The 20855-nt window shown below is 31.3% G+C and overlaps 3 protein-coding genes across 3 annotated transcripts; all 3 read left to right on the forward strand.

Annotated features, from left to right (window-relative positions):
- The first annotated feature begins 2731 nt into the window (after positions 1–2731).
- LOC102609266 (uncharacterized) lies at positions 2732–6059 on the forward strand. The gene is made up of 4 exons (XM_006471084.4): positions 2732–2897; positions 4153–4252; positions 4827–5182; positions 5262–6059. Exons 2-4 carry the CDS (start codon positions 4189–4191, stop codon positions 5865–5867), a joined length of 1026 nt encoding a protein of 341 aa, XP_006471147.2. The 5' UTR covers positions 2732–2897; positions 4153–4188; the 3' UTR covers positions 5868–6059.
- A 5733-nt stretch (positions 6060–11792) lies between these two features.
- Positions 11793–12938, forward strand: LOC127902631 (wall-associated receptor kinase-like 10). The gene has a single exon (XM_052442307.1). The coding sequence runs from the start codon at positions 11814–11816 to the stop codon at positions 12444–12446; it is 633 nt and encodes a 210-aa protein (XP_052298267.1). The 5' UTR covers positions 11793–11813; the 3' UTR covers positions 12447–12938.
- Positions 12616–17928, forward strand: LOC102623129 (wall-associated receptor kinase-like 17). The gene is made up of 5 exons (XM_052441017.1): positions 12616–12645; positions 12759–12822; positions 14857–14976; positions 15768–16867; positions 17866–17928. The coding sequence occupies exons 1-5, from the start codon at positions 12616–12618 to the stop codon at positions 17926–17928; spliced, it is 1377 nt and encodes a 458-aa protein (XP_052296977.1).
- The last annotated feature ends 2927 nt before the right edge of the window (positions 17929–20855 follow it).

Genomic DNA, 20855 nt, shown 5'->3' on the forward strand with positions numbered 1-20855 from the left:
AGTTTTAATATTTGGACCCATAAAAAAAATATACGGAATTAGATGCAGATAATATCCATATGAATTGCGGGAAGATTTTTCAAATATTTGAATTTTTATAATAATAAATTTAAATATAATTTTAAATTTTAACACGTTACTTAATAATATCAAATAAAATTCAATTATAATTCAATAATCAACAATTCAACATAAATAACATACAACAATACTATAAATCTACAAATTATTATTATTATATTATTTTAGTTTCTTAACATATTTTTCATATTCAAGGAAGATTATAAAATTAATTATGTTTATACATATTAAATAAATAATTTAATTATACATATTAAATGAATAATTTAATAAATAAATAATTTAACTTAGATATTTTTCAATTGAAATTTAATTAAATAAATAATTTAATTAAAAAAGTGTAAAATCCAAATATCCAATTTTTCGTATACACTTAGACAAATCTGAATTTAAATCTACACAATTTTAGATTTTGAATTTCGAATCCATAATTTTTAATATATGAATCCGAATCTTCCAGAATTTTGTGGATGCAGGCCGAAATAAGATTTTTTTGCACTCCCTATTTTGCTCCGAGCTTATGGTCCAGTAGCTGAACCCGTTTTACATAACCTTTGCCCAAAGTCAAAACAGAATTAACCCATTTGAGTCGTTACCTTCTATAAACATTAAAGAAAACATAGATGATTTCAACTATTTCTAATGGGTCCTCATTGATTTTTTCTTCAAAGAATTCATTAATTATTTTAAATTTTTATTCAAAAAATAATAACTTTTCATCTTGATCCATCCTTTTAGCAAAATATAGACTAAACAAGAAGACAAGAGGAAAAAAAAGGCACTCTAACGTAGTATGTTTATCCTTTAGTATTTTTAAACTTTTATTTTTCCATCTCTTCTAGTTTGGTAGTATTTTACTAAAACGAGAAATCTCTTAATCGAAAGGGGCTCTAAAAATAAATAAATTTTTAGATAATTTTAAAAATACTAACATTCAAATGATTGTGTTCAATAACATTTTTTTTCAATAATACAAAATTTATCCTTAAAAGATTGCTTAATTGATTGCCTCTCAACTGTAAGAACAAAATCTCGAATATTTAAATATAAAGGGATACGTTTAATATCGATAAATTAACTTATAATTTATAAATTTTAAAAAATCATTGGTAATTGATGAGCCATAAAAGTTTTAGGATATCTTGTGTTATTAAAAAGGGAAAAGTCGGTTACATAGGTGGCTTTAAGTATAGGCGAACAAGGAGGTCGCCTAAGGCCCCAAATTTTAGAAAGACCTCATTTTTTTAGTATTAGTAATAATTCTCTAGTTAATAAAGTTTTTTTTAAAAAATATTATGTGTGGTAGAAAAGCCTATTAGACATCTCTCTAATTAATAATTATCTTATAATTAATAATTATTATTTTTATATAAAAACCTATAATTGGTTATCTTATTGTCAAAGAGATATAATTAATAATATTGTCTAACCATTAATTTATTCATTATTAGTTTTTCCAATAAAAATAAGTAAATTTTTTACCTTTTCAACTTCTTAAAAAAGTTCAATTATTCAACATTAGAATCTTTGACTCTGAGTATTCCTTTTAATTTCTATTAAAAATCTTATAATCTAGAAAATCATAGATGAAAATTTTCTTGTTCTCTTCTCTACAATGAAGATTATTACATGCATTAGTTCATTCAAAAAAGAAAAAAAAATTAGTTATTTGAAATACAAAGTCCATATCCATTATCTAACCATCAATTCATTATCTTAACTTTCATGTGCTACAATTCTAAATATTTCTATTTGAAAATAGTATTGTTCTCGTTTATTCGTTGGTTTATTTTTGTATAATTTCTAATGGTAAATTTTTGATTTTGTTTTTGAAAATTTTTAGAATCTTCTTGATTATTTGTTGAAATTCAAGAACTAAAATTGAAATGGATTTTCAGCTCTTTTTTTGTTTTATTGAGTATTGAAGTTGTTAATTAAAAAGAGACCTTATAAAAAAAAAATTCGCCTAAGGCCTCTGATACTCTAAAACCGGCCCTGGTCAATTAATACTATTAATAATTTAGTAGTTTAACATTGTAGCACTAGTTAAACAATAAAGGTGGCACAATGGATCATGACATGTTTATACGAAAATAATTTTTCATATTCATGTTGACAAATATTGACACTATTAACAAATGAGTTGACACAACACGATATAATAAATAATCGTATTGAATCTATCTTAGACCATCTCATCACAATTATATGTTTATTGACACAAATTTCAATTTATATATGGTAATATAATATTGAAAAAATAACTAATATACAACACTAAATTAATTATTTATGTGATATTTATATTATGTTATAAACTTATTCACACCATATGTATGTCTTGTTAATTTATTTATGACCTATTTTTTGAGAATAATGTTGCCATATTTCTTATTTTTAATTAATTTTTAACTTTTTTCTAGTAGATATATTAAATGGGTTGATGTGATTAATATGTTATTTATTCATGTTTTGATAGCTTAATATGATTAATAAATTAGTCGTATATGTGTTTGCTTAAATTTGATACATATTATTAGACATGATTGCTCTAGCGCTAGCGGGGACCTATATGACAGGAATATAAAATATATAACATTATTTGTGATTTCAATAAAATTATGGGGCCCAAGTTGTCAACCCAAATCGATAAAATATTGGTAGATCCTCTCTCCATCAATCGATCGTAATCCTCCCCTTTCCATCCTCACTTCACTCAAATCTCTCGTTTCCCAGTTCTCCGATCTTCCCACATTCGATCACCGGTCATCGGTATCCGATCTCCGACATAAAACAAGATCTTGTTTTTTCTTAAGGTCAGTGCATGGAAGTTGATTTTTTCCCCTTCATTTTCATGAAAAATATTATCTGTTGTGAATTTTAATGGGTATCATGCTGCTTTTATTCTTATTTTTGGGTTAATTTTGGTGGGTATTTCTTAAATTCGTTATCCTGCATGTGACACATGACCTTTTGTTGTATTTAGTAAATAGTTAGTCGTTTTCTATCGCGTATTGTAATTTTTGCTACTGCTTTAAATTACAGTGACTAAACTTGAGTCACTGTTTTTTTAGTTTTTGTAATTGAATCCATTGGAGTGTGTTGAGAATCATCTTAACTATTATCGGGATTACTACACTTACAAAGTTGAGGTATAGTGTTTGGAATGTGGCGGATGACATCATCTTGTGGTTATTAACCTTATCATTTGCCACAAAAGTACTCTGACGGAGCCAAAAATTTCATCTAGAGGGATAATTTTTAACAACAATAGATGCTGAATTTTCAACAAAATATATTAGTTTTGGGGATGGTGAGTTTTGGCCTTTTATGTTACTGGAAACCATAGAATTCTTTAACTTTTAAAGGAGCAGAGGGCAAAAGGCTTTGACTTAATGAGGGCAGTGATCATGAGTCTTGGGGACAGAAGCTTAATTAGGTTCATCAGGATCAAGGTTTTTTTTTTTTTTTTGATAAGTTGGGCGGGGACATCTGTCCTGCTTTCCCTTAAAAACCTCTTTCTCTAACAGTACTTAGTAATAATGGCATTTCAATGATGTCATCTACCATATAAGTTGGGATACAAACTGTGACGTTAGGGTTATTTTTATTAATACATGTATATAGCTAATAAGGTCAGTTATATTATGCAGGTATTTATGTTTAGAATTTTCTTAGATTTATTTTTAACTTTTTATCACGACAGTTGTAACTGAGGTTTTGGAAACAACATTCACTCTTAAACACACATTTATTATTATTCCATTCAGGAGAGTAGACATCCAAGTAGGACTATATTCAATCGTTTTGGATGCAAGTCAAGTCACTAAACCATGGCATACAAGTACAGAGAAAATGAAACGGGATAATAGACCACAATTTTAGCTGAATATCTCACATAATGCCGTGAGGCAGGGTATGGGCATTAGTGAGAGAAATGATGTGTATTTAATATATAGCTTTAGTTTAAGTAAAGTTTATGCTTTTTTGAGTCTACTTATTCTGATAATTACTTATCCCTTTGAATCATATTTGAATTTGACCTTTGTGAAAGTTTAAATATATTTTCAGAAATTGATTTGTGCCAAGTAATCGAGGAGCAAGCTAATGAAATTGGACAAGGTGCTATTACCGGCACGAGAGCATCATCAGATCAATGGAATGCCTGCAGGTATGATTTGGCAATGAAGAGGTGCAGTGACCGGTCCTAAAACAGGAGTCATTAGTCTTTTTCTTTTCTTATATCTATAAGCTAATTTTAAGGAATTTTGTAAATTTCAAACTGTTATATGAGTATGAAGGATGATGTAGTTGAGTTGTTTTCCTTTTCCTCCTTGCTGATGTTTACTGGATTTTAAAGTTATGGCCACTGTAATTATTGAATATTTTTAATTTGACTGCAGCTGCTCGCAGGGCAAGTAATTGAGTAGTATGTGAGTTTATTTTACAGTTGCCAAATGGTTTTATATTGCTGTTTAAGAATTATTTTGCTTTTGTGTTGTTATTTATAGCTTTCTTGAGTGAGTATTAATATATTACTTTAATGGTATAGCCTATTACCTTTTAATCTTTTATGCTTTGGCATTCCTGTTTCTGATTCTGTTCTCGCTTATTACTCCTTGATTAAGCAACACATATTAGATGCGGTGCTATATTTATCTAAGTCTAACACTTCTATATAATAAATCATTTAGTAACTTCTTTTAGCTCAAAAAACATATTTGTAACAATGTGTATTCTAACAGGAATTGATAGCGCAAAGAAAGGAACCGATTCTAAAAATAGAGGACTTAGGCGTGTATGGACCACGAAGGAAGAAGAAGCATTATTAAGCATATTGGAAAAAGCAGTTGCAGAGGGTTCTCGTTGTGATAATGGTACTTTCAAAGCCGGTACTATGACTCAAATTGAAAAGGAATTAAATTTGTTATTACCAAATTCGGGATTGAAGGCTAACCCACACATTGATTCTAAGCAAAGAAAATGGAAAAAGCAGCATAGATTAATTTTCAATATGTTGAAGACAAGTGGATTTAGATGGAATCATGTAAAGAAATGTGTAGAGGTTGACGATGACGCGGTTTGGCAGTCGTTTGTGCAGGTTAGTGTGCTCTATATGCTATTTGGCTTGAGAAGAAATTAGCAAATTGATTATTATTGACTTGTGAAACCGAATGTAGATCCACAGTGAGGCAAGAGGATGGAAAGACAGGCCATTTCCAATCTATGAAAGGCTTGTCAATATCTATGGAAAGGACCATGTAACTACACATGGGGCTGAAGCTCCAGTCGATATGGTTGACGAAATTAACCGAGAGGAGATTCGAGAGGAAAATGGTGTTGATATTATTGTGGTTGAAAAACCGAGTTCTCCCCTGTCAGTGCACCAACCCTCAAGTTCTCATCAAATCGACCGAGTTAGCTCTGAAACATCTAGTAGGAAGAGGAGAAAAGCCCAAACTGGCTCCAAAACATCAAATGAGAAGAGATCTGATAGCAGTCTGACTGCTGGTATTGAAAAGATTTGTTCAACAATCGAGCAAGTTTTTACCTTATATAATCAAAACATGGAGATGCTGGTTAAGCGAATATTGGACAATAGAGAAGATCGAAGTGATATTGTTGATGAGCTTGCGACAATGGGACTTGAACAAGATGAGGAAATTCGAGCTTTAATTCTCATACTAGATAAGCCTTCTAACATTTCTGCTTTCAAGTCTTTGAAAGGTGAATTTAGACTAGCATTTGTTAAAATGCTGCTTGACGGTAGACTAGCTCGATGTTAAACTACTAGGCTGTTCTCGATGATGCTTATTTGTCTCGGTTGATGGTAGTTTTGTTTAGGATCATGTTTTCATCTTAGAGCATTAAACTTTTATGGTAGTTGTAAAATAAGCATTAGTTTTTATTTAGAAAAATAAACAAAAGTTGTGTATAGTCCAATATGATAATGTGCCAAACATAGTATCTTAAAATCACCTACGATGCAATAGCTTCGGTTAGAGCAAAGCCCAAAATGGCATAACCAAATGATTGTTTAGCCAATGATGGATTTCGTGCCATGGAGTGAAACTTTACAAGCTTCAAGTCCTGAAAAAAAAAAAAAAAAATTGTTTTTAACATGGCTTTGCAGGAAATCTAACGCCGTTTTAGTTAGTAGAGACAGTACGAGAGGTGTAGGGTCTTTTAAAAGGGCAGGGAAATATTATTCTCAATGGAGCTATATGTGTTGTGTGCACGTCGGGTGAAGGTATCTTTATTTGGATTATGATATGTTACATCCTATATAACATATAATAATCTTTGAATTGTCACTTAAAATTAAAAAATTACATGTGAGATAATTGGGTTGTTATAGGTGACCATTCATGGGTCAGTACGTTATATTAATATATTATAGGAAAAATATTCATTGTCCATATTTTTTCTAACTTTTTTAAAAATACATAATTTTTTTTATTAGAATTCACCTAGTGTTACATTTTGTTTCACTTTTCTACTTCCGTTTGAAATCCGTTAAGAAAATTAACGGAAACTTAAAAAATGACCATTTTACCCCTCAAAATGAAAATTACAATTTCACACTAAAAAATGCCAAAAATAATCAGATTTAATGATGAATATCATTATTGGTACGTTAATGAAGTATAAAAAAATCTTAACTACTAGAGATTATAACTCAATGAATAATAAAACTCTACTTATCTTAAATTCAATTGATAGTTTGTGAGATTGAGCTATTTTTAATACTATTGTTATAATTTAACATTTTAATTACAGACATATTTAAAAAAAAACTTGTATTTGATGGCTGTGAAATTAATTTCTTTATTGACCGATGAGAGAAATAATTTAATTTAATCTGATTATTTTTGACACATTTAGGATGAAATTATAATTTTAATTTTGGGGGGTAAAATGATCATTTATTTAAGTTTTCGTTAGTTTACTTAACGGATTCCAAACGGAAGCAGAAAAGTAAAGTTAAATATAATTTTAGGTGGATTCTAATAAAAAAAATTATGTATTTTAAAAAAAAATTAAAAAAAATAGGTGGACGCCATATATTTTTCTTATATTATAATATAACATGATCTAGTCTTCCGTGTTGATATTTTGCCTTCGATTCAAGGATTTTCTTTCTTGTCAGTCGATAAGAGGTCAATGGTTCTCCAATTATATCACCGTCATGGATTTGATAGTTGATGTAAGTTGATGTAAAAAGCCTGTTGTCGACTTGTTTTATAATTAATAGGGTCTCTATCCTTAAGGAATGGAGTTTATATTTGTTCCCTTAAAAAAAGCAAGTGTGAAACAGACAAAATAAATAAGATAATATGCAAAAATTCTTCTGCGGTCGCTTTCGATTGCACTCATTCCCCGTCCCTTCCCCCCTTTTTAATAGTGTTTTTTGAGTTTCATGAAACTGAAAAATAGAAATAGAATGATAAAATTTTGATATTTTGTATTTTAACAATAAAGAAATCTATTTATCAGTCTATTTTAGAGCAAATATTAATAGAAACCAAAATAAATTTATTTATCAGTCTATTTTAACAATAGAGAAATTTAATGAATTTTGAAACATGAGAGGGAAAAAATGATTAATTTTCTGAAACAAAACAATAAATATTTTTATCATTTTATTTTGCATAATTGAATGGGAGTTTGTTAGGTGGTGGATACAAAAAAGTTGTAGAGACAACTTTTTTAAAAAAAATAATAATGCGAGTAATTTTGCTTTAAACTATTTTTTTTTCTTTTGGCCGCCCGCGTTATAAATGAATAAAGGTGTAGTTTATTTTAATTAACCAGTACATTTTACTGCTTCCTCTTTACCTCAAGCCAAACGTTAACTGATTAAAATTTCATAGATTCGACTAGTTTCTACTGATACGTTAGTTATGAAAAAAAAAAAAGCTATAGCTAATAGATAAAAATTAATAATATACCGATAAATAAGTATTTTAGTTAATAAATATATTTTTTCATCACAAATGTAGATAAAATTAAATTCACTTTTAAATCATGGCGACAAAGGTTTATTAAATTTCCAGCCACAATACCAATAGCATTTTCATCTCATGTCTCTCTTTTCCACTTTCTTTTTGGTCTTTTCTCGTCTTATTTGTTAAAAGTCTTTCCTTACTTTGACACACGGCGCTCTGGCCCTTTTTCCCAGCAGAAGGATGAGAAAAGTTATCATAGGTTAAAGAAAAATGCTAAAGAAAGAGAAACACGAGAAAATGTATTGAAAAGAAAGAGAGAGAAAATGAACGGGATAAAGAGAGAGAGTAAAATTTTCTTATTTTCTCTCGTCTTTCTTACTCTTTAACATTGCTCTAGGTTAAAATTTCATATCCATTTTATTACCGTAAGAGTAGTTTCAATGGTAGACGCTATTATTTGATAATTAACACTACACTCCCTCTAGTGCATTGAAATTTTAAAAAAATTAAATGTTTCAAAATATTGACACATAAATCCAAATTATTTTAAATTTGAAATTAATTTAAACAATTAAAAATTTGACATACAACTAAACATCAGTATCTAACTCTATTTGTTTTAATCTAAGGAGTGAGGTAAGTGACAACTTGATATTGAAACTCAATTAATAAATTAGCTTAAAAGATAAAACTAGCATGACATTACTAAAAATAAATAAATAAATAAATAATTATAAAAACTATGCATAAAAATAAATAAATAATTATAATTATTAAATAATTATACCATCTGTCATAACCCAACCCTGACCTAATAAGATATTATATGCTTTGATCCTTAATTAGACTCGTACGGTTTTGTTCCTAGGGCACTTATACACCTCAAAATACGTCTTGCTAATTAAAGTGTAGATCACTCCTTATAAACCCAACATCGCTCTGTGCTTTGCGGATGTGAGATTCGCCTAGGGTGCTATATACACCCCCTTCAGGGACTCAACGTTCTCACTGAAGTTTGCCCCACCATCGCTCAAGAGGACACGCAGAGCTGCTCTGATACCATCTTTCATGACTCAATTTAGACTTGCCAAGATATTGTCCGCTTTGGGCCTTAACAAGGCCCATACGGTTTTATTTCTAGGGCGCCCATACACCCCAAAATGCGTCTTGCTAATTAAGGTGTGGATCATCCCTTATAAACCCAACATCTCTCCCGTGTTTTGCTGATGTGGGACTCGCTTAGGGTGTTACATTCATCCCCCCTTAAGGACTCAGTGTCCTCGCAGAGGTTTTCCCCACCATCGTCCAAGAGGACACGCGGGGCTGCTCTAATACCATATGTCATGACTCAACCCAGACCTGGTAAGATTTTGTCCACTTTGGGCCTTAACAAGGCCCGTATTGTATTGTTTCTAGGGCGCCCATACACCCCAAAATGCGTTTTGGCAATTAAAATATGGATCACCCCTTATAAACCCAACATCTCTCTTGTGCTTTACCAATGTGAGATTCGCCTAGGGTATTAGAAACTATGTATTTTATCTTCTTTCCTTACATTTTGGTTGCCACTTTAAAATATGTGCAAATTGAAATTTAAATACAAAATAACTACAATACAATTTAATTTCAAAGTTATTAGTTACTCGAAAATAACAAAAATTAAATTTCATCCATAAATCTAAGCCAATATGACATCAATCAATCACTTATAACTGGTAGATTTGATTTGTTGTTTTAATTTATTCAATTACCATAGCGTACAATTGCTATCTAAATATTCAATTCAAGTTACTGCATTTTGTCTTGATTGTAATTTGAAAAATAATTGAGGTAATTGATTGATTATGATATTATTATTGGAAAGGGATTGCTAACTAATGATTGATTAATTATTTAAATGAAGAAAAAGGGACAGAATATCTAAATACAGAGGAGAGGAAAAGAAAATGAAAAATAAAATTATCATAAATTTATAAATTAATTATAAATAAAAAAGTAGGGATCAACAAATAAACGATAAAAAGGTGGTACTGTGCAACAATTATTTCACACAGTTTTGTCCAATTAAGAAATAGGCAGCATTGTGGGAAAGGCACATAAGCAGTTAGTTGACCTAGAAAGGCTTATTAACAGCCAGAAAGACTTGTATAGGCTGGTCTTATTGTCCACCGAGGTGGTAAGACCAGTCATTAATGTTCTGTCACTTAATGGAGTAATTAATGAGTTTTATTGTGGGATCTATATTTATTTTAATATAAAACTTTAATTTATTTTAATATAGAACTTTTTTGGTTCTTAATATGGGAATCACTTAAAGTCTACAATAGAATCACTTCACAGAGCGCCAATGAATGATCCCACCACCTTAGAAGGCTTCGTTGATAGTAACGGCCTATGTAATTTTTTCTCCCAAATTACTGAGGGCAAGCTACCGACATAATTTGGCTTCAAAATCCAACAAGAATGATTTCTAAGTATTTGAAAAATGAAGAAGAAGCATAGAAATAACCATTTGTCTTTCCTTTTAAATTCAAAGTGCTAGACAGCTCTTTTAGATTTCTATCTCACAGTTAACACATAGCAAAAGAGTAACAGATTGAAAAATGATCGCGCAGTTGGTGTTTCAGGCTTTTATTGCTGCTTCCATGTCCAATAAAATCAGCGGCCGAAGCAGCGGCGGCGGCACCAACAGCAAATCCTAACTGTCCGTCCAGTTACAATTCCATTTCCATTTGGAATTGGAGAAAACTGTTATTTGGATCAGCATTATGCAATAGACTGCAAATCCAATAAAAGAACAAGTTGTTGACAAACTACGGTTTTGCTCACTTCTATACATAAAAACGAAAAATTACCATAAAGAACAAAACTAAATATAAAAAATTTCTAATGCCTGAAATAGAAAGAATAAAAAAAAAATGGCATGCAATTTTGAGTTCTAGAAATAAAATTAAAAATCTGGAAAGAAGCCTAAAAATTAGGCAAATTTTTTCAAATTATAATTAAAAATGGAATTTCTGAAAAATTGGCTGATGGTTTATAGTAATGTACAATTGATATCTGATTACATAAGACTCCATTTGATACAACATTTCAAATAAAACTTATTTAAATAGAGTTTTGTTAGTAGACAAAAAATTTTAGTTATTTCGTTGTCAGTGAGAGTTTTATTAGAAATTCATAAAATTACTTTAATAGGTAAATTTTTAAAGTTATATTATCAAAAGAATAAAATAAAATTGTCAAATAAGTAGATGATATTTTATATATGTCAACATTTAAAAAAAAAATTTAACCTCTACTCCCAAAAATGCAAAATTTGAATTTTTTTTAGTAGAAGTAAAATAACTTATTTAAACTTTAAAAGTTCTACTATAAGAACAACCAAACAACAACAAAAATTACGACAAAAAATTATGAGATGAGATAAATTATATCAAATAGGCACATAGTCAATAACTAACAATATCCACAATTTCACAGCCTTGTAATTAAAAACATCAGCATCGAATTTAAATATCTTTTGTTTAATTCTCTAATGTGTAAAGTCTGTCACTTTGGTCTCGATGCACCTTTCACATCACGTGCGAAACCATTGCTTTTTGGTGATTGGATTGCTTTTCTTTTTTAATTTTCAAGTGTTCTGTGCAACTTGACTGTAAATTAAAGGGCTGCTGCATCTAAGAAGCAGCCGAGAAACTGCTCTGTTTTGCTCTGATAAAATCTCGTCCTACCCCCCACCCGCCCCCCCAGTAGCAAAAAACGGTGACAGCTGATTGAAAAATGAATCTGCAGTTGCTGTTTCAAGTTATAATATTGCTGCTTCCATGGCCAATAAAATCAATAGCTAAAGCACCACCACATTTAACAAAGCCAAATTGTCCATCCAATTGTGGAAACAATGTTACAATTCCATTTCCATTCGGAACTGGGGAAAATTGTTACTTTGATCAACGTTATGCAATAGATTGCAAATCCAATAAGCCAATCCTGAGAATTATCAACCTGGAAGTGCTTGAATTCTTTCTTGAAAAGAGCACAATGAGAGTAAATCAATCAGTGATCAGATCTTGTCAGGATAAAATTACAGAAGCAAGTTTTGTAAACCTGGAGAAGCTCCCTTTTTACTTCTCTTATCATGACAATATATTCTCTGGCATCGGCTGCAACAACCTTGCCTCAATGTCACCAGCTGATCATGACTTCATTCTTGGTGGTTGCTTGTCTATTTGTGATCCAAGAAACAAGACAGATGATGATAGCTGCAATGGAATTGGGTGCTGCAAAGCAGGGGTCCCTTGGGCTCTCAAAAGTTTTAATATTTCTATACGCAGCATAAATACTGCAACAAGTAGCAGCAGCGGCAGCCAGGAGGAGGGGAAATGCAAATATACATTTATGGTAGAAAAAGAATAGTTTGAAAGCAATTTTAAGAGTGCTGAAGCTGTTCAAGATTGGAATCAAGTACCTGTTATACTGGATTGGTGGATTCCCAATTCATCTTTTGGCAAGTTGGAAAAGGACGAATCTCATTGTGAAAGTGATGAAAGTGGGCCTTTAAGATGTTCATGCAAGGAAAAATACCATGGGAATCCCTATCTCCACGGCTGTCAAGGTAAATTTCTTAGTTAAATTATATTCTAGCTTAATTAAGCTAAGCTTGGAATCTTTTCCACGGATTGGGTTCCTTAAGTACATTTCGGGATAAAATGTTATGAATGATACTAGAGCCAGCTTGACAGGGTTGGATTCTTAAAGCACGCTTGGTTTTTGTCAATTAAGGATCCAGTCGGTATTGTGGTATTTTAGGCTTTAAATCATAATTGTTGTGAAATAGAAGCCGTAACTTTAATGCTGCGTTTACTAAACAGGAATTGAAATGAGCTGGAATCGGAATGGGCTAGAATCAAAATGGGCTGGAATGGGAATAGACAAAAAGAATTAAAATAAGTTGTTTACTTGAACTGTATGAATCGAAATCGGAATGAGCTGGATTGCCATTAATGTGTTTACTTTGTCTTGGAATCGGAATCAGAATCGAAATGAGTTAGATTGTAACAAATTACTAAAAAGTACTTAATAGATTATTGTCATGTTATTATTAACTAATATATTAATTAATTGTAAAAAATTTTAATTAATTAATTATAATAACTATATTAACAATTATTATAAAAATATATTAACTAATAATATTAATATTAATTACTTAATTAAAATAATATATTAATTATTGTGATTATTTATTCAAAAATTATAATTAATAATAATTATTGTTAATAATATAATAATATATTAATTAGTAGTAATAATTATATTATTTATTTATTTAATAATATTAATTAATTAATAATAATATATGAATTAATTATAATAATTATACTAATAGTCATTATAATAGTATATTAATTAATTAATTAATTACAATAATAATATATTAATTATTGTGATTATTTATTCAAAAATTATAATTATTAATAATTATTGTTAATAATATATTAATATATTAATTATTAGTAATAAATACATTATTTAATTAATTATAATATATGAATTAATTATAATAACTATATTAATAATTATTATAATAGTATATTAAATGATTAATTATAATAATGATATTAATTATGTGATTATTTATTTAGGAACTATAATTATTAATATATTATTGTTAATAATATATTAATTAATAGTAATAATTATATTAATTCATTAAAAATAATATATTAATTAATTAAATAAAAATAATAATAAATTAATTATTGTGATGATTTATTCAAAAATAATAATAAGAATTAATCATTATTATTAATAATATGTTAATATATTAATTAATAGTAATAATTATATTAATTAATTAATAATAATATATGAATTAATTATAACATTAATAATATTGATAATTACTATAATAGCATATTAATTAATTCACTATAATAATATATGAATTATTTTGATTATTTATTTAAGAACTATAATTTTTAATAATTATAGTTAATAATATATTTATATATTAATTAATCATAATATATTAATTAATTATAAAAGAAGACAAAGTGGGTATTTTTAATTTTGGGGAGGGCAAAATGTTCAATCCTGGGAATGAGAGACTCATTCTCACCTCCCCATGGGAATCAATCTCCCATTTCCCATTCCCAAATAGTAGTGGGCCCCACCATTCTAATTCCGATTCCTGCTCCATATTTACGAAGTAAACGCCGTTAATCATTCCGATTCCCTAATTCGGGGAGTAAACGCACCATAAAATAAATTGATATGACTTTAAATGATAATTTAAACGAAATTAGTGACATTAATATAGGTTTTTCAAAATTGGAGATTGGTTTGAAGGCAACTTTAAGAGTGCTAAAGGTATGTTCAAAATTGGAGGCTAGTTCCTGTTATATTGGATTGGAGGATTTCCAATTCATCCGTTGGCAAGTTAGAAATCAGTGAATCCGCAAAATATAAATCAACATCTCACTGTGAAATTGATAGAAGTGGGTTTCTAGATGTTCTTGCAAGGAAAATTACCTTAAAATTAATTTCAAATGTCAATTTAATTCCATATCGCTAAAGTGATTTCTAATTGTTTCTAAGGCTTGGCTTAAGTTTTGTCTTTTGGATCTAAAATTTGTAAATAGTACGTACCAGATAACCGGCTTAGCTTCTGTCAATTAAGTAAATTAGTTTTAGAGCGGATTTTTTTTTTCCTTTTCTCATTTTGAAGAGGGAGCGGAAAAAATCTTCTTAGTGATGGAATCACAAAACTCTTTCACCGAAGGAAATTTCTTGTTAACTCTATAGTTAATTTTTTTCACGACAGATATTGATGAGTATGAGGATAGAACTGCCACTTGCTCTGAAAATTTGCTCTGTGAAAACTATGAAGGAGGCTACCGTTGCATTACTCCCAAACGGAAGGTTTACATAATCGTCAGTTTAGGTATGCCTAAGGTTTTTACACTAAAATAGATCCTAATTATTTGGCAACTTAGCTTCTGCTAAATAAACAAGTTTTACTGCTTGCTTGGGGCTCTATTGGGGATTATATATATATATATATATTCCGGAAGTAGTGGATGGCTCTTTTTATAAAACAAGAGAGAATGGCTTGTCTAGAGTTTGCTACTGCGTTTTAATTATCAGGATATGTTCAAAAATTAATATTAAGAGAACTATGCGACAGGTAGACGTCAGATATTGATATCTATGTATAAAATTTCATTTACCTAATTAGTTTAATAATCTGGTAAAATTTCCTTTCATGTTGATCGTGGAGTTTTTGGTTAGAGAAAGTTTCTCAATTTCGTATTTTCATGGAAAACTTACTTTTAACTCTTATTATTTCCGAATGCATGACTCCAAAGCCAATTAATAGAAGAAATTCAATAACATGAAAAGAAAATTGTCAAACATTATAAAGGATTAATCTTCCAAATTTTACGTGCACATAATGTTCTTGATTCTTGCCATATGTGAATGACACAATGGTCTTGATTCTTGCTATATGTACAATAATGATCTTAAATCTTATGATCTATGCATCACATAATGGTTTTGACTCCTGCCATTTGTATATATCATGATGCTCTTGATATTAACAAATGTTAATAGCATTATATACTTGCCATATGTGTGTCTCATAATAATATTGATTCCTATTATATGTGCACGTCAAAATTGCATATTCTTCTGATTCTTGAAAAAAAAGAAAATTCAAATTGAATGTTGAAGGTATTGGCTCGGGTCTTTTGGGTTCTTTTCTATTTGCTGGAGTCTGGTGGCTGCGTATCTGGGTAAAGAAAAGAGAGGACATCAAGCTTAAAGAAAAGTTCTTCAAACGGAACGGTGGTTTACTTTTACAGAAACAGCTAACTTCATTTGACGGCAGTATTGATAGATGCAAATTATTCACAACAAAGGAGTTAGACAAAGCCACTGATCATTTCAATGTGAATAGAATACTCGGGCAAGGAGGCCAAGGTACCGTTTATAAAGGAATGTTGGCAGATGGAAGGATTGTTGCCGTAAAAAAATCCAAAATAGTTCATGAAGGGAAGCTTGAAGAATTCATTAATGAAGTTGTTATTCTGTTGCAAATTAACCACAGAAATGTGGTTAAACTTTTGGGTTGCTGTTTGGAGACTGAAGTTCCATTATTAGTTTATGAATTCATCTCCAATGGAACCCTTTTCCAATATCTTCACGATCAAAATGAAGAGTTTCTGCTGACATGGGAAATGCGTTTGCGGATTGCCACTGAAGTTGCGGGGTCGCTTTCTTACTTGCACTCAGCAGCTTCCATGCCTATTTATCATCGAGATATAAAGTCTACAAACATACTCTTGGGTGAAAAATATAAGGCAAAAGTAGCAGACTTCGGGACTTCGAAATTTATTGCTATTGATCAAACTCATGTGACCACAAAAGTACTAGGGACCTTTGGTTACTTGGATCCAGAGTACTTTCGTTCAGGCCAATTCACTGATAAAAGCGATGTTTATAGCTTTGGAGTTGTCCTTGTCGAGCTTTTAACTGGACAAAAACCAATTATTTTAACAGGGTTTAAAGAAGCTACAGGTTTAGCAGCTTATTTTATTTTATCTATGGAGGAGAACCGGCTGTATGATTTTCTTGATGATCAAGCACTAAAGGTCGGCCAGAAAGAAGAAATCATGACAATTGCTAACCTCGCAACAAGATGCTTAAACTTGAGCGGAAAGAGAAGACCTACAATGAAAGAAGTAGCAATGGAGCTGGAACGAATTCAGAACGAATTCAAGCATTACAAAAAGATATCAATGTTAAGCAAATTTGTGATGAGATTGGGTCTTGTGATATTGTTTCCACTTCAACAGATACTTCTACTTGTGACAATATTGTTCCATCAGTACTCCATATTGAATGAAACGAAAGATATATATATGTATTGCCTAATGGTCAGCTGTGTATCAGAAAGTACTTTCAATAATCATTTCAGGATATTTAATCGTTTTAATTTAAAACTTATAACAACTCCTTTCAATTCTAAGAAAACTCCCATGCCGCGCAACATATACAACTAGCTCCACCAATCCAAGCGAATCCACTGCAGCTTGCAGTATATCTTCATCTTCAGGGACTTGCAGCGCATTGAGAAAGTTGAAAAAACTTCCACACTCTTCAGTTTTAGTAATTGGCTAAGCATTCTTCAATCCATTCTTTGGTTATCTTCTTACGAGCTTATGTGTCGAGCATTTTCTTGGAAACCGTTCAATCTTCGTCCCTGTAGCTTTTTGAAGAATGGGCTTTTGTCAAGATAAGAGTTCTTGAAGTGTGGATTGGGGTCCGAGTAGAATTCAAGCTTGAAGCCCTTATTAGGATCATCATTTGCAAACCACTTAATGTCTGTAAGATATATAAGAGCCATATCATTACTCGCACTAATTAATTTTATATCATTATTTTTCTTTGTACACTTAAACAAATAATGTTGTACAAATTGATGTGGCAAATATAATTAGTTAATTATAATATAAATAATGAAATAAATTACATATATATTTTTTCTTAATTCAGTTATAATAATAATGTGATTAATCATTAATAATGATCAAGGAATCTTAACATCAATAATTAAGATTTGTCTCTATATTTTTTCTTTCCCTTTTCAGCGTTAATTGAGTCCAACTCATTTATACTTACCATTCTTTTGTTTCTTCTCGCGTTCTTCTGAAAGAAGAGAATCACTGGCTAATTTTTTTTGTTTTTTTTAACTTCTCGTCCCATCTATCCTTAAATGTAACGACAAATCTTTACTTGTTGAAGTGTGAGCTTTAAAACTGAATTCCAGAGAAAGTATCAACTTGTCGATTTGATGATTAAGTGTCGATTGCTTAATCGGTTGCTTGGCTAAGTGACATGTCGTTGGAATAGATGATATTGCAGAAGACAAATCAACTGAGCTCTTTAAGTGAAGCATGTGTGTATCACGTGCATGAACTTATACAACTTTGCATGAAACGATAGTCTTTAGGAGCGTTTTGAGACTACTTATTCACAGCACAAGTTTATCATGTGTCTAAGGCCGTTAAGAGGTTGTTAATTGTAGTGGGAAATCTCTGGGGAGTTCAGTAGAAACAGACCATGTTCACAGCTGGTGTAGAGGGAATCTTTTTCTAGAATTCTCTAAGGGGTTGTATAAATAGTTTGTATCTTCTTCATAAGGCTTGTATCTTGTAATCAGTGAATGAAATAAAAACTGCAGCTCTGTTCTTTAGTTGATGTAGGCTGCTCCAACCGAACCACTTAACCTTGAGTCCTTTGGTTGATTGTTTCTGTGTGTGTATTCTAAGTGTGTTGTTGTGATAAGTTTCTTTAATCAAAGTTTAGAGAGTTTAGAATTGATCGTGGGGTTTCTTGATCGGTGTCAAAGCTGATCTTAAATCAACAAATTGGTATCAGAGCCACAACTCTTATCTTTGATTTAAGAAATGGCAACATCTAAGTTTGAGGTGGAGAAATTTACTGGTGAAAACGATTTTCATCTTTGGAGGCTTAAGATGAGAGCATTGTTGGTTCATCAAGGTTTAGAGGAGACATTGGGTGAGCCAAGAACTAGAAAGAAACCAAGCAAGCTCACAGATGAAGAATTACATGATGGTATAGATAAGGCTCACAACACCTTAATTTTGAGCCTTGGAGATGGGGTACTTAAGGAGGTGGGAGATCAAACGAGTGCAGCAGGCCTCTGGAAGAAGTTAGAAGATTTATATACCAAGAAGTCCCTAACCAAGAGACTTTGTACAAAGAAGAGACTGTATACTCTATAAATGGAGGAAGGCAACTCATTAGCAAATCACATTGACAATTTTAACACGATTATTCTTGATCTTGAAGACATCAATGTGAAATTGGAAGATGAGGACAAAGCAATCATCCTGTTATCATCTCTGCCACTATCCTATGAGCACTTTGTTGACACACTGCTATATGGGAGGCAATTGATAACTATGGCAGATGTAAAAGACTCATTAAGTTCCAAAGAAGTCACAAAGAAAGCAGAAACAAAAGATGGAGAAGGTCTGATGGCAAAGGGGAGCCTTGAGAAGAGAGAAAACTACAAAGGGAAGAAAAAGGGAAAATCTAAGTCCAAGGATAAGGTCTTGAAATGCTTCCACTGTAAAAAATAAGGGCATCTCAAGAGGGGCTATCCAGATAAAAAGAACAAGAGCAAAGAAGGGCGTGGAAAGAAAGTAGATGCTGCTGTTGCATCTGAGGATGAAGGCTATGACTCAACTGGTGTACTTTTGGCTTCTGAAACTCAGACAAATAGTAAGTGGATTCTTGATTTTGGATGTTCATATCACATGTGTCCGGACTAAAGTCTTTTTACTACCTATAAACCTTTTAATGGAGGAGAGGTGATGATGAGGAATAACTCACTATGTAAGGTAGTTGGGTTAGGGACCATTAGATTTAAGATTTTTGATGAAATGATTAGAGAGCTAAGAGAGGTAAGGCATGTTCCTGATCTTAAGAGGAATCTAATTTCCCTAGGCACTCTAGATCAACTTGCCTGCTCCATTAAGATGGAATCTGATGTAATGAAGGTTATTAGAGGGTCCATTGTGGTAATGAAGGGGAATATGCACAATAGTCTATATGTGCTTCAAGGCACTGCTGTAACAGGTGATGTCAGTGTCTCATCTAATCTGGGTTTAGATAAGACTCTTATGTGGCATTTAAGGCTGGGACATATGAGTGAGAAGGGGCTAAGAGTGTTAGAAAAACAGGGAGTCTTTGGGGATGATAAGTTGGGGTCTCTTGAGTTCTATGAGGTTTGTGTCCTAGGTAAATCCTCTAGAACTAGTTTAAAAAATGCAGTGCATAACACAAAAGGGACTTAGATTACATCCATTATGATCAGTGGGGGCCAACACAGATAGTTTCTCTAGGTGGAGCAAAATATTTCCTTTCCTTTATAGATGACTATTCTAGAATGGTTTGGATGTATGTCTTGAAGAGAAAAGATGAGGTCTTTGAGAAGTTTAAGCAATAGAAAACATTGGTTGAGACTCAAAGTGGCAAGAAAGTTAAGAGGCTAAAAACTGACAATGGGTTAGAGTTTTGGAACCAGCAGTTTGAGGGTTTCTGTAATCAGAATGGTATAGCTAGACATATAACAGTAACTAATACTCCACAGAAAAATGGGTTAGCATAGAGAATGAATAGAACCTTGATGGAGAAAGTTAGGTGTTTGCTGATACCCTCAAAGCTACCTAAGACCTTGTAGGCTGAAACTTTAATGACAACATGCTACCTAGTTAATAGGAGTTCATCCAATGCCTTAAGCTTAAAAAAACCAATAGAAATTTGGTCAGGCAAGGCAGCAAATTATTTGGGTTTGAAGATTTTTGGTTGCGCTGCTTATGCACATGTAAAGCAAGGAAAATTGGAGCCCAGAGCATTGAAATGTGTTTTCTTGGGTTATCTAAAAGGTGTGAAAGGCTATAAGCTCTGGTGTACTGACTTGAAACCATCAAGGTGCATCAATAGTAGAGATGTTGTTTTCAATGAATTAGAAATGTTGAGTAAAAGACATGCAACAGAACTTGGAGATTCAGAAGAAGGTTTAGACTCACAAGGACAATATCTGCAGGTGGAGTTTTCAGGAAAGTTAAATCAGGGATACCATGATTCATTAACAAATGAAGGATGGAAGAGACTGAGGATGTCAGTGAATCATCTGGTGGACAAACAGAAATCCAGGACTACCAGCTTGTCAGGGATAGGCAAAGAAGAGAGATTAAAGCATCTAAGAGATATGTATATGCACACCTA

This window comes from Citrus sinensis, chromosome 5, assembly GCF_022201045.2.
Source record: "Citrus sinensis cultivar Valencia sweet orange chromosome 5, DVS_A1.0, whole genome shotgun sequence".
In the NCBI taxonomy this organism is placed as follows: domain Eukaryota; kingdom Viridiplantae; phylum Streptophyta; class Magnoliopsida; order Sapindales; family Rutaceae; genus Citrus; species Citrus sinensis.